The sequence below is a fragment of the Sarcophilus harrisii genome, chromosome 3 (assembly GCF_902635505.1).
Source record: "Sarcophilus harrisii chromosome 3, mSarHar1.11, whole genome shotgun sequence".
Taxonomy (NCBI): Eukaryota; Metazoa; Chordata; class Mammalia; order Dasyuromorphia; family Dasyuridae; genus Sarcophilus; species Sarcophilus harrisii.
Window position 1 is genome coordinate 260,935,406 of NC_045428.1, and position 13,505 is coordinate 260,948,910.

Genomic DNA, 13,505 nt, shown 5'->3' on the forward strand with positions numbered 1-13,505 from the left:
GATTAAGTATAAATTTCTAAATCCTTCATTCAAAGTCATCCATCTACTATCTATGGTGTATTATTCCAAGAATATATTCCTAATTTCACTTCTTTCCTAAATCCAAATCACTCAACAATTCTTGCTTATAATCTCATTAATTTCTCTACTTGTTTCTCTGTTTTCCCTTCTTTTTTCTATAATTATCATCTTGCCTGCCAAAACAGATACAGGAATTATAAGAACATAAACTTAAAACATTTTTATAGTCATATTTAAATAATTGGGCAAATAATAATTTTTCACAAGTAGGTAAAGCTAATATAATAAAATCTTTACCTAACATATTTATTCTATGCTAACACTTTTAAATTACAAAACATTATCTTATTAAATTAGCAAAAATTAATAACAAAGTTAATTTGGAAGAACAAAAGGTCAGGAAGTTCAAAGAAACAGTAGGTAGGAGAGACAATGTAAAGGTAAGAGACTTTTACAGATCTCTTTACAGGATCAGACCTTAAATTCTATTATAAGTTGAGAACATTGTTGAAGTGTAAAAAGAATAACTTCAATTATTTTAAATTAACAATTTCTTGTATAAATCAAACCAACATAGTAAAGAATAGAAGGAATTTAGAAAATGAGAAGGAATTCATAAACAATCTCTCAGGATGTGCTTGTGTTGGTATATGCTATGGTGGTGGAAATGATGAGCTGATTGATTTAGAAAAACATGAAAAAAATTGGACTTATGAAAGGAAGATATCCATCTGCAAAGAAAAAGATGGGTATATATGTGTGTATGTTTACAGATATCCATGTATATGTGTGTATTTAATTGTAGCCTTCTTTAGGGTGGAGGGTGGCAGGAAGGAGGGGAAAAACAAAAAGTATACAGCAGAGAAAAAAATAAAACCTAGAAGGAAACAAAGAAAATCTGGGTATATTTGAAAACAGTTTTTTTCTAAACTGATATTTATTTTATATTATATCTTCTCATGTTCTGTATACATTGAAATGATCTTTATTTTTCTTTTCTCATTTTATATTAAATTTAAAATTAATTTTGAAATTTTACCAAAAAAAGGGAAGGAATAAAGTTAAAAATAAATAAAATACCACCTTGTCTATGCCAGAACATGAATGAATTTTATCTCAATTTCCAGATAGGAAAACCATTTTTTCATGATTTTGGTTAACCCCTTTTTAATAACTTTTACTTTGTCTTTGCTTCACCTAAAAGAAACTAGCTATGATGTAGCAAAAAAAAAAGTGTTAAATTTGGAGTCAGATGACCCGGGTTTGAATCTCAGTTCCTCTCTCTAAGAATCTGCAGACTTCTCTTGTTTGGACCTTAATTTCCTCAAATAACAAGTGAAAAAGTTAAATGAGAAGACATCATCTAGGTTCCTTCAAGGCATAAGTTATGTAACATCTACTATTTTGTTTTCCTTATGGATATTTAGAGCAGTCGTGGATACATTATAGACCTTTGATAAACATCTAATTTTTAATGGCACAATTAATTCAGCAGTTATTCTAATTAATGAGACATCATAATATCAATAAAATAAATACAGAAAAGAGACTTCATTTGACTAGTGACTCCATCAGCATAATTGTGAATCCAGGTATATCTCCCCCATGCCATGATGAGGCTTCAGAAGGGGATATTGTAGAGGGGCACTAGGGAATCAAGACAGAAAAATGAATAGTCCCTTCCTCTAAGGAGTTGGGAAAACTACATGTTTATAAATAACATACACAATATATGTAACACACAAATATACACACAAAGTATTAAATTCTTTGTGGAGAGGGAGGAGTTAAAGTTTTTACTTTTTTTCTTAGAAAATTAGCTGTCATTTCTCATCATTTTTAGTTTCTATTTCCTTAGAAATAATATTATATACATTTGTTAAAATTGTTTCTAAAATAAGTGTAAATAGATTCTGATTAAAAGTATTTACTCTTATGCTTAACATTTAAAGCCTTTCATCTTTCTCCAACCTACTTTTCCAGATCTGTTGCATATTATGATTCTTCACATATTCTAGGTTCTGTCCAGACTAACTTATTTACTCTTTCTTATAGGTAATGTTACATCTTCTGTCCCTCATGCTAGATTCCACTCCCTTCTCACCTTCATCGTGTACAGTACCTAGCTTCCTTCAACACTGTTCAAATACCACTTTACGTAGGAAGCCTATGGCGATCCCCATAGTTGCTAGTGTCATCCCCCCAAAATTACCCAGTATCTATCTTATATGCATTTTGTCTTTACTTTTCTGTGTATATGTTGTCCTCCTCAATGTAATATAAGCTTCCTAAAGAAAATCACTGTTTCATTGCTTTTTCTCTTTTACTTTGGCTATTTCCAGGAACTATATAATGTCACAGGAACTTAATAAAAATCTAGGGAATGAAAGAATAAGTAGAATATGGATATGTGTGTATATATGTACATATATATCTTTGTATGTAAATATGTATACACATTTATGTAATGAAAGAATGAATGAGATATACTACACATAATAAATGGAGGAACGAATGATTTATGTGTGTGTATATATGTATTTAGGGAAGAACAAGTAGCAAATTTGTGAATTGATCTTATTTATAATTCTGTTAAGAAACCCATCTATTTTTAACTTAAATAAAGAGACTATATTTTTCATTTAAGTTTCCACTAAGGCTTGGGTCCAACTGAGAAATGCAAAGCATAAAATTTATAAATGCTTATGAAATAAAAAAAAACAAAATTACTTGCATATGAATGCTAATCAGTTTTAATTAATGAAGGCAGGACATCCAAAAATTTTATTTTAAAAACTGAAATTTATACTTAAGTATTTTTAGTGGGGGACCATTCCACAATTGTGTGGATAATTTAATAAACCAATATAACTAAGCAATAGATTATCTGATATATGATACTCTAGTGATAAGCATTTCTGAATTTAGGTTAGCCAACCATCTATCCCTAGACCAGTGGTTCTCAAAGTATGGTCTAGAGAATCCTGGGGATCTCTGAAACCCTTTTAGAGGGTCTATAAATTCAAAAATAGTTTTTATTTCCAATATGGTAAATGTCTATAAATATAACCCAGATAAACAAAACCGCTTTGGAGAGATCCTCAATAATTTTTAATAAGCTAAAGATACTGAAAACAAAAGTTTGAGAATCACTGCAGTCTAGACCATACTTAACAGAATTTTCAATTTTGTAGCTTAGAAAAGTGAAGTTCATCTCCCCAGTATGATGAGGCATGGGAATAGAGATTTAGTGGAGATAACACTAAAATATATCCCATAATTTATGAAGTACTAAGTAGCTCCCGAGAAATAGGCATTAAACAGAATAAAATCAAGACATTATAAAAATCACCAAGGTGTTCACTGCAAAGTGAAGTTGAGTTATCTGGAAAATGTGGTTGTAATTCAAGGTTTGTATGATTCCTAACCTAAGAATAATGTAAAAACAGGTGGCAGGCCAGGGATGGCCCATAAAATGTAATTTGCCGATCCTTGATTATTGATTCTTTGGGGAGGTTTGAACTAAATTATTCAGGTCCTCATTCCACTGTGTCTTGAAATTTTTTTCTGGTGGTGATGATGATTTTTTTAAAGATGGAACAAAGTGAATTATAATGCTCCTTTAGTTTTTGTTTTCTTTTAAATTCACTTTGTTTAAATGAAATTGCTAAATAATTAAATGAGTACTCAAACAGGAAAAAAAACTATTATTTTACACTAGTTATTAGTATCATAATCAGCTCTCTACTTTTAGAGAAAACATGTATTTAATGGGACAGAGACAGATACAATTCCATTTATTTTTTTTCCATTCTTAAATTCTCTGATAAAGTCCATTCCATATCTCCCTTATATCTTCCAGCCAAAGAGAATGGGAAACCGTTTCTAAGAGAATCAATAAATGATACTATGGTTGCCAGAAACAGTGACAGAAGATATTCATTGCCCTTCCACCTCATGTCTGCAACATTCAAAACTCTAGGGATAAAGACTGTTACTGAAAACATAACTTAGTTGTTCAGAATCACTATCAAAGTGTTACTGCCACCTTTTCCTATTCTTTAGAAGAGCGACTTAGTTCTATTTTTGAAAGGGTAGGGGGAAGGGTAATTCTTCTAGTTAACAGAGATCAATTTGATTGTTGGCGATTTCAGAATGAATTTTTAAACTTGTTGAACACAAGCATACAAATGTCTAAAAGCAAGTCAGATAATATACAAAGCCTCCATTCATTGTGTAGGCAGAAAGGAATGCTGGACCCCGGCAGTTCTCTGAAGAATGTTCTTTTGGCAGCAGCTGTTCAGCTAGAAACAAGGAGGGAAACACATATAAAATGAATTTATAATGTCTCTGGCTTATAATGACAAAATGATAAGGAAAGTTGGCTGTTTAATAGAAACTGTCAGTTGCATATTCTAGCCCTCCTCTCCTCATGGTCCCTCCCACATCCAGAGGTCTGGCTACCATCTCACCAGAGCACAAAGTGCTTGTTTATGATTATTGACTGTTGAGGCCTGTGCTCTGAAATTCATTCTGTCAACAGAATGTAAGCAAAGTTGGCATTTTCAAGCAGGACTGTTTCAGTAGCTTAGTTTCCTCGGGATTGCTATGCAGCAGGATCAATGTTGTAGTCCCCGGTTCAAGCTGAAAATGTTACACAGGAAGACATACCATGTAAAGGTCAGATTCTACTATGATGATGAATGTCTTGATCTATGTATACAAGAGTGATTGGATGCATAGATCTTTTCAGGGCTCTCTGAACTTTTCACCTGCCAAAGGGGGAAAAAAAAAATACAATGGTATCATTGACTAAAAGCCTTATTGATAGCAAAAACTTATAATGCAAAGGTGAAATGAATGGGAATTGTAAAGTGTATGCTGTTATTACAACCTGTTACATCATTGGGATTAGTCGAACAATGATAATAGTGGTTTATCTAGAGAGCCAGCCAAAGAGGTATTCATTGGAGAATAAGACCAACCACAATAGTAAATCCTGTGGTTTTATAAGGTACTTTATAGGGGAATTAATTTCCTCTTAAAATGTTAGAAACAGTCTGTTTCACTCTTGAGAAGGAAGAGAAAACTTTTGAGATTAAGAAATTTAAAAAAAAAAGTTTTTACAATTTTTTAAAATTTTTACTTCAAAGTGATTTGTTACCAATTCACAATCATTACTTAATAAAATCCACTATACTAATCGATTTGACCAAAATGAAGAAACAAACAAAAGTTTGAGGTTTGTGAGTGTGGATTTTAAGTTGACTTTCCTGTCAATGGCCCAATCATAATTTTTAAACCTGATTTTTTAATTCCAGTTATTCTGCTTGTCAATATCTTTAACTACTTGCTTGCTTTTTTTTTAAACTTCTTTTTACAAGTAATTCTGGTTTTCTCTCTCTTTAATTTTTTACATAGGATCTCCAGGGAGAAATTGAAGCTCACACTGATATCTTCCACAACCTGGATGAAAATGGCCAGAAAATTCTGAGATCCTTAGAAGGTTCTGATGATGCTGTCTTGTTACAAAGACGCTTGGATACCATGAACTTCAAGTGGAGTGAGCTGAGGAAAAAGTCTCTCAACATTAGGTAGGAATAAATTGAGAGAAATCCCAGAATGGATTTTTTAATGGAAAAATTACACTACCCCCCCATTTTCACAGTACAAGAATCTAGTTTTATATTTGCTTATGTAGATCATAGAATTTCAGAATGATTCATATTATTTTGAATAAATGAATCATTCATTTGCTTCGTATGGAGATGGCAGCTAAAGGTTCAGATTAGATTAAAATGGTGATGTGTTATAACCACAGGAGAGATGCATATTAAGATGTTAGTGCATTTAAATTAGAAGCACAGTATTCTGATTTTCTAGAATTGGCTCTTGGCTTATCAGAGGGTTATATAAAAAGCGATGGAATTAACATATAATTAGGCTGGAGATTCTAGTGGCATTTCTTGTATATCAGCCACTGTTAGATTTGTAATGCAAAACAGAGGGTATCCTTTTAATATAACAAGAGTTCCTAAATCAAGTGAAAGGCAAGGAGTTAGCTAACTGACATACTTTTACTTGGTGTTCTAATACCCTTTGCGTGTCATTTCCTTTAAAAGAAATTAAATTCTCAATTGTGGCATCCCTGTGAGCTGTATAGGGAATGGTTCTCTTTAAGTTATTTTGATAAATAGCTAAGAAGAGCTATAGAGATGAAGTCTAGAATCCAAGATCACTAATTAACTCTTGATAGTGCTGAGAGCTGAAACACTGTTTCTTATGGTACAGTTGTTTGTGCTTTCCCCTATATTACATTTTGTGATCTTTTATTTTCCTAATTCTTCTAGGTTAATAAGGAACAAGAGTGAGCCATGAGGTATAAAATAGTTTAAGATAACCTCCAGAATTTTAGTCATGCTCAAATCCAAACCAAAAAGAATTGGTTTTAAAGGTAGAGAGATAGGGAATCGTATTATAAGTCAAAGTTGCATAAGGAAGTATTTTTCAAAGAGCACAATGCTATTCTTCCCCTACCTCTGCCTCCTGACAATTTTGAAAGTTCATCCTGGAATACTGCCCTTCTGGCTACGTCTCTCCAAGTGGGCACTCTGAGGTATTCATTTAGCCTTGCTTTTTTGTTCGTTAGTTTTACACCCATGTGTTGATGGGAGGACAGAGGGCAGCAATAGGGAGCAGAATTCTCAAAGTAATATATGAAATATTAGCTTTCTGTACCACAAACCCTGAGGAAGGTCAGTGTGCATAATGACAAAAAGCACCTTCATAATATCTATCATTAAAAATAAATGAAAGATGTGAGACTGAAAAGATATTAGTAGGTAAAGTAGAGAAAAGGAAGATTTTGTACTTTTTTGTAGACAAGTAAAAGAAAGAGGATGTAGCTCTTCAAAGCATTATTTTGAGATGGTATTCCTCAGATACCTTTTCTTTGCTTGATGTGAACTCGATGAAATACAGGATTGAAAAAAGACAAAAGAACATGTCAGTCAAAATAAGGGCTATTCAATACATGAGATTTCAATCGTGCCAGCCACAGTGATTAATTTCTGCTTTCATTAATCAGCCAGAAAATAATCATTTAGCTCATCACTTGTGTTACCCAGTCTAGAATAAGACATTCCAGTCAGTGGTCTCTTTATGTAGATAATAGGCTTTATAAGCAACCATTTACAATAAAAAGAAATAATCCTTCTCATCAAAACAAGTAAATTCACCTAGTCTGACATTTGGTAGAAATGAGTTTCTCAGGTAATTCCTAGTGATTGGCAGTGTTCAGATGAGGGAGGCAGAGTAGTAGTAATAAAATGGTAAGATTGAAAAACATTGGGAAAAGATGCAAAAATATATAAGCAATACTTATCAATTTGCATTGCAAATAGACTATTTCTCTTAGTTATTATGTAGAGTTAAAATCACTACAAATTGAAAATTCACCTGGAAAAAATAGGCCCATGCTTGCAAAACTATCATTTCATTGTTTTACAGAGAAAGTATTTTTGCGAGTTTGAAATTTTCTCATTCAAGAAATAATAGTAGAAAACAATATTTAATTTTCATAGTTTAGTACTTCTCAGCTCTGTCTCAAACCACAATTTTTAACTACAAAATTGCCTTTCAATGAGTTCAAATATCTGAATATTTTAATTATTAATTAAGTTAAATATCTGAATCCAAATATTTTCGAGTTCTTTTTTATTGACTCTTATGAAGAGGTATTCTCAGCCTCCACAAGTTGTCATCATATTGTTCTCAAGACTATTTTCCACTTCATACATCTTCCTTCCTTTCTGTTTCTCCAGTTATCACTTCCTTACTCTGATCTAAGTTCCAACAGCTTAGCCATATCCATGCCTACACTTCAGTTTTTTCCACTTCAGTTCATCCTAGACTGTAAGATGAATCCTCTATAAGCCCTGTTTTCTTTGTGTCAGTCCCTCATTCAAAACTTATGCTGTCTCTCTATTGCTTACTTACCAAGCTGAAATTTTCTGTTTGTTAACAACGGAACCTCCTCACTCATTCATCCTGTCTCTTACACCTTCCCACATATATATATACTTGTCACCAAGTCTGATGGTAGATGTTTCCCAATATGAACTTTCTAACTTAGCCATGGAAGGAAATATACTTAAAACTACCACCTATGTTCCTTATTCACTAATTGTTCACTTTTTTTTTAATTCAATAGCCTTTTATTTACAGGATATATGCATGGGTAACTTTACATCATTAACAATTGCCAAACCTCTTGTTCTAATTTTTCACCTCTTACCCCCCCACCCCCTCCCCCAGATGGCAGGATGACCAGTAGATGTTAAATACATTAAAATATAAATTAGATACACACTAAGTATACATGACCAAAACGTTATTTTGCTGTACAAAAAGAATCAGACTCTGAAATATTGTACAATTAGCTTGTGAAGGAAATAAAAAATGCAGGTGGGCATAAATATAGGGATTGGGAATTCAATGTAATGGTTTTTAGTCATCTCCCAGAGTTCTTTCTCTGGGCATAGCTGGTTCAGTTCATTACTGCTCCACTGGAAATGATTTGGTTGATCTCGTTGCTGAGGATGGCCTGGTCCATCAGAACTGGTCATCATATAGTATTGTTGTTGAAGTATATAATGATCTCCTGGTCCTGCTCATTTCACTCAGCATCAGTTCGTGTAAGTCTCTCCAGGCCTTTCTGAAATCATCCTGTTGGTCATTTCTTACAGAACAGTAATATTCCATAATATTCATATACCACAATTTATTCAGCCATTCTCCAACTGATGGACATCCATTCAGTTTCCAGTTTCTAGCCACTACAAAAAGGGCTGCCACAAACATTCGTGCACATACAGGTCCCTTTCCCTTCTTTATGATCTCTTTGGGATATAAGCCCAGTAGTAACACTGCTGGATCAAAGGGTATGCACAGTTTGATAACTTTTTGAGCATAGTTCCAAACTACTCTCCAGAATGGTTGGATTCATTCACAACTCCACCAACAATGCATCTAATTGTTCACTTTCATGTTTGCATTATTTACAAATAGTGTTTCTCAAACTAAGAATGCCTTCCTCTCAATATGTGTGTATGTGTATACACATATATACAAAAGTAAGTTTTAATAGCTTAAAACTACCCTTGGGACCTTCATATACCTATATATGGAAGAATGCACATATATTATATCTATACACAGAGATATATACACACATATATTATATATATGAAGCATAGTTCAAAATGGACATTTTCCAGGAAGCTTATCCAGATTAATACTCCAAGAATTTACTTCAATTGTCATTTTTATACTATCTTTTGCATTGCCCTAATTTGCATATGTTAAGTATATCTCAGATACTTTTAGAGCATATATTTATATTTAATGTTTCCAACTAGGCTCAAAAATTCAAAAACTTTTATAAATAAAAGAGTCAAAATGCTAAAATACAAAGAATAACCTTATCAGGAGTCAGAAAACTAAGATTTACATGCTATTTCTCTCATTTACTACATTACCTTAAGTCTTTTCATCTCCCTATATCTCTTATTTCTTCATGTGTAAAAAATAAAAATAAAAAGGAAAGGGGGATGAGGCAAATTACTTCCAATCCTAACATCCTGATTTTAATTTAATTTAATGACATATATATATGTGTGTGTGTGTGTATGTGTGTGTGTATACACACACACACATATAAGTATATAAAATCTGGAGCAAATATTTATTTAATAATTATTACTAAGTAGTTGGTAAGTCATAATAAGATACATTCAAGGATATTTAAATAGTAGGGAGCTAAAAAATTCAATTTATAGATTATAGATTTAGAGATAGAAAAATTTTAAAGATCACTAAGTCCCACCCTATCCATATTTTATAGGAAACAAAAAACACAAATGCAATTGTTAATAATAAATTGATAATAATTGCTATCATTTGTATATCTCTTTAAGGTGTGTAAAATACTTCACAAGTATTAACTCAATTAATGCTCACAATAACCTTTGGAGGTAGATGGTATTATTGCCATTTTATAGTACAAGGAATATGAGAGAGACCAAGGCAAGTAACTTGTCATACTACTACTAAGTATTTGAAGAACTATGTGAACTCAGTGCTTCCTGACTATAAACCAGCACTCTGACTACTATAGGAATATACCACATACAGGAATATATGTGTATAGCTGTATAGATCTGTAAATACAAATACATAGAGCATCATCTAATATTAAAGTGGAATATATTTATGTAAATATTTGTATACTTTCCTTTTCCATATATATATATATTTTTTTATGTGTATTATATATATATATGATCATTGACTTTTTGTCAGACACTTCAGAATTTGATAAGAGACTATGAAACATCTTTAAAAAATTTTTTAAAGCTTTGCATTTATCTTGGTGGTATATAGCCACATTTTCATGCAATTCCATATACTGCTGAATAAAGAATGTAATGCTTATTTATAACAAAGCTAAGTAAAAGTATGACTGAGAAATTCATTGAGAAAGGACCAAATCTATTCTGTTACCTGATAAATTCACAAGATCATTTTGAATGAATTTGGAGAAGAGGAAAATCAAAGTTGCTTCATTTTTGTCTCTGGGTCCCCAGTGCCTGGGTGCCCAGTGTTTAAATGAACAGAATGTAATGGAATTGTATTACCCAAAGCAAAAGTAGACCTCTTAAGAAAAGATGGCTAAGGAATATAGCTTTTTCTTATTCAAAGGAAAGAAAGCAGGAAAAAGAACATAGAATCTCCCTTGAGAGATCCCTTTTGGACTTTAATTTTTGAGTTTAAAATTGATGGCCTATTTTAAAATGTCATTCTTATCTGACCTGGATTTTTTGCTTTTGACCTGATATTCTGATTCATAGTTGCTCTTCATTTCTATGGCCCTTTATTTTCCTTAGCTTCTGTCCCTTCTCTATATATCCTTAATTGTAATTTCATTATCTACTGTTGCCCAAAACATATCCATAGGAACTTATGCCAGTTTTATAATGGAAGTAAACAAATTAATTTAATAAAACAAGCTTTGCTTTAAGCACATTTTTTTCATATATTAGGAATGCTTTATAAAGAATTTTAAATTGTATCTACAAAATAAAAATAGAAATGTCTACATAGCACAGACATACTTGTTACCTAAACAGTACAACCTTCCCACTTCTGTTTCAAGACTTAGGTACCCAAGCAGTGACAGATCCTTGATACACCAATTGAGAAATTGCTCATACTAAACCTATATGAAGATTCTGAAATTTTATAGGAGATATTTCTACAGCCCTCTCTAAGGCGCCATAAAACATTAGTTTCATGTACTCTGCATATTTCACATTGACCCTTCAGTTGTATAAGGGTTGCTGAAGATTAATGTATATCAACAGAGCAACTATGGTAGGCTGAGGTAGGATAAAACTTTTAAGTAGAGTGAAAACTTTCCCCCACGAAGCTTATAGATTATAAACAGAGAAAAGAGAGGCAGAAGCATGCAATATTGAATTCATAGTAGAGGACATGGGTTCAAATATGACTTCCCTTTAGCTAACTGTTTAATCTGAGTCATTTTAACCTTGTGACTCAATTTCCTTATCTGTAAAATGAGTTGGTTCAATTAGATAACCTCTAATGTCTCTTTTGCCTCTGAATCTAGTGTTTATTATGATATCAACTCAGGCCACCAGATACAATATTACATGAAATGTACTTTAAGAGGATTATAAAGCAGATTCTGTTCTCTAAAAAATAATGGGAAGGTAGAATTATAGAAAAAATAGTAACCTGATTTTGATCTCTCCAAATATAAATATTTTTGTTATCCAGGTTACTTGGATCCTGGAGTTTTATGTAGCTGAAAATTAATCGGTACATACAGTGACAAGTAGAGATTGGCAGAAGCTATCAAATCTTGGTGTAAGAGGAAAAGTTACAGGAATTAAGGGTATTATAATAAGAGATTTAAAGGGTATATGATAGTCTTCTACAATTTAAAGAACTGAATTGTAAAAGGTATTTAATCTATGTAGTTCAACAGGGAAGAACTGTGTACACTGGAAGTCAAAGGAGACAAATTGTTGCTCGATAGAAAAGTTTTCAAGTATTTGTAATTATTAAACTGGATGGGTTTCAAATAGATTTTAATACTTTGATAGATCTCCACTCTTCACTGAATTTTATTTTCCAGAATCTGTAATATTCCCAAACTTGATACATCTGTCATTGAAAAGTAGAGTTAACTGAAAGATCTTACTGTTTGTAGGGACCTTCTCTTCCATTTGGATTATATACTAGATATCCTCTATTACAGTGGCAAATACCTTTGACAATAAATTACTAATAATAATCATAGGTTCATCAGACAAGTTTATCCTTATTATTACATCTTCAAGGAATTTGTATGATATTAATATACATGAAACTTATCTTGTTGAAGCCGTAGGGTGATATTTTTACTCTGTTGGTTAATATATTTTTAATATCCAATAGACATAAAGAACAATGAGACAGATTTGTATTTGTACCTTTTAATAAGTATGTACCTTTTAACAAGTAACATTCTATAATGCTCTAGTCTACTATAAAATCTTACTTCTTCAAATATGAGTTTAATATACATGTACACTATTCTCATTAAGATTTGGTACAAATGATAAAAATGGACATATGTACTGATAGTTATTGATATTTTCTTGTTAATTTTTGAGGTCTAATTGTAACACCCTTGATTTCCCCCAAAAAATTGCATCCTCCCCTCTTTCAAATGTCTTGAGAACAAATCTTTCAGTGCTCTCAAAATTTGGTTATGTCCACCACAAACATCTTATTTTTTTAATTTCCATTTGTGTTTTTTTCCCCACTTCCTCAGAAAGGACATTAAGAAAAATAACACATCTAGCTTGACCTTTGACAAGTCATTTAGGTTCTTTAGGCCTCCCTAATTTGTAAAACTTAAATACTCTTTAAAGTTCCTTTCCTTCCCTCTGAATATTATTTCTTATTTATCCTATAAATCATTTGTTTGTACATAGTTATTTGCATCTGGTGTCCCTGATTAGATTATGAACTCTCTTAAAGCAAAAACTATTGGTTACCTATATATTGCTAATGCTTGACATAGAATACATACTTAATCAATGTTTATTAACTATTGACTTCCAGATTCAACATGGTAAGTATCTGTGATTTTTGCAACAAAATAACATACCAGAGTTTGCAGAAATATGATATAAATGCCTCAAAAGCTTAAGCTTTTGGAAAATGTCTTCTGTACTCTCATTGTTTTATTGACATTGATGTCACTGAAAAGTATCACAGTTAACCTGCTGACATTTTACCAAATAAAATGTTTGAAGCCAATCTTAAACATGTTGAACCACAGTCTATCACCAATCATAGATTTATAGCATCAGGAGAAATTTCAGAGGCCTGATAGATAGTCCAAACCATGC

At 32.0% G+C, this 13,505-nt stretch overlaps 1 protein-coding gene across 12 annotated transcripts in view; it reads left to right on the forward strand.

The window, feature by feature from the left end:
• DMD (dystrophin) overlaps window positions 1-13,505 on the forward strand; it is a 2,285,006-nt gene that overhangs the window by 1,883,729 nt on the left and 387,772 nt on the right. For 10 of the 12 annotated variants that reach the window (XM_031963631.1, XM_031963630.1, XM_031963635.1 and 7 more), the window contains one exon: window positions 5,443-5,615. In XM_031963631.1, the coding sequence (XP_031819491.1) occupies window positions 5,443-5,615 (173 nt within the window). Of the gene's footprint in view, window positions 1-4,574; window positions 4,702-5,442; window positions 5,616-13,505 lie in introns of those variants that run through there. The other 2 variants (XM_031963641.1, XM_031963640.1) reach the window with 1 other exon arrangement.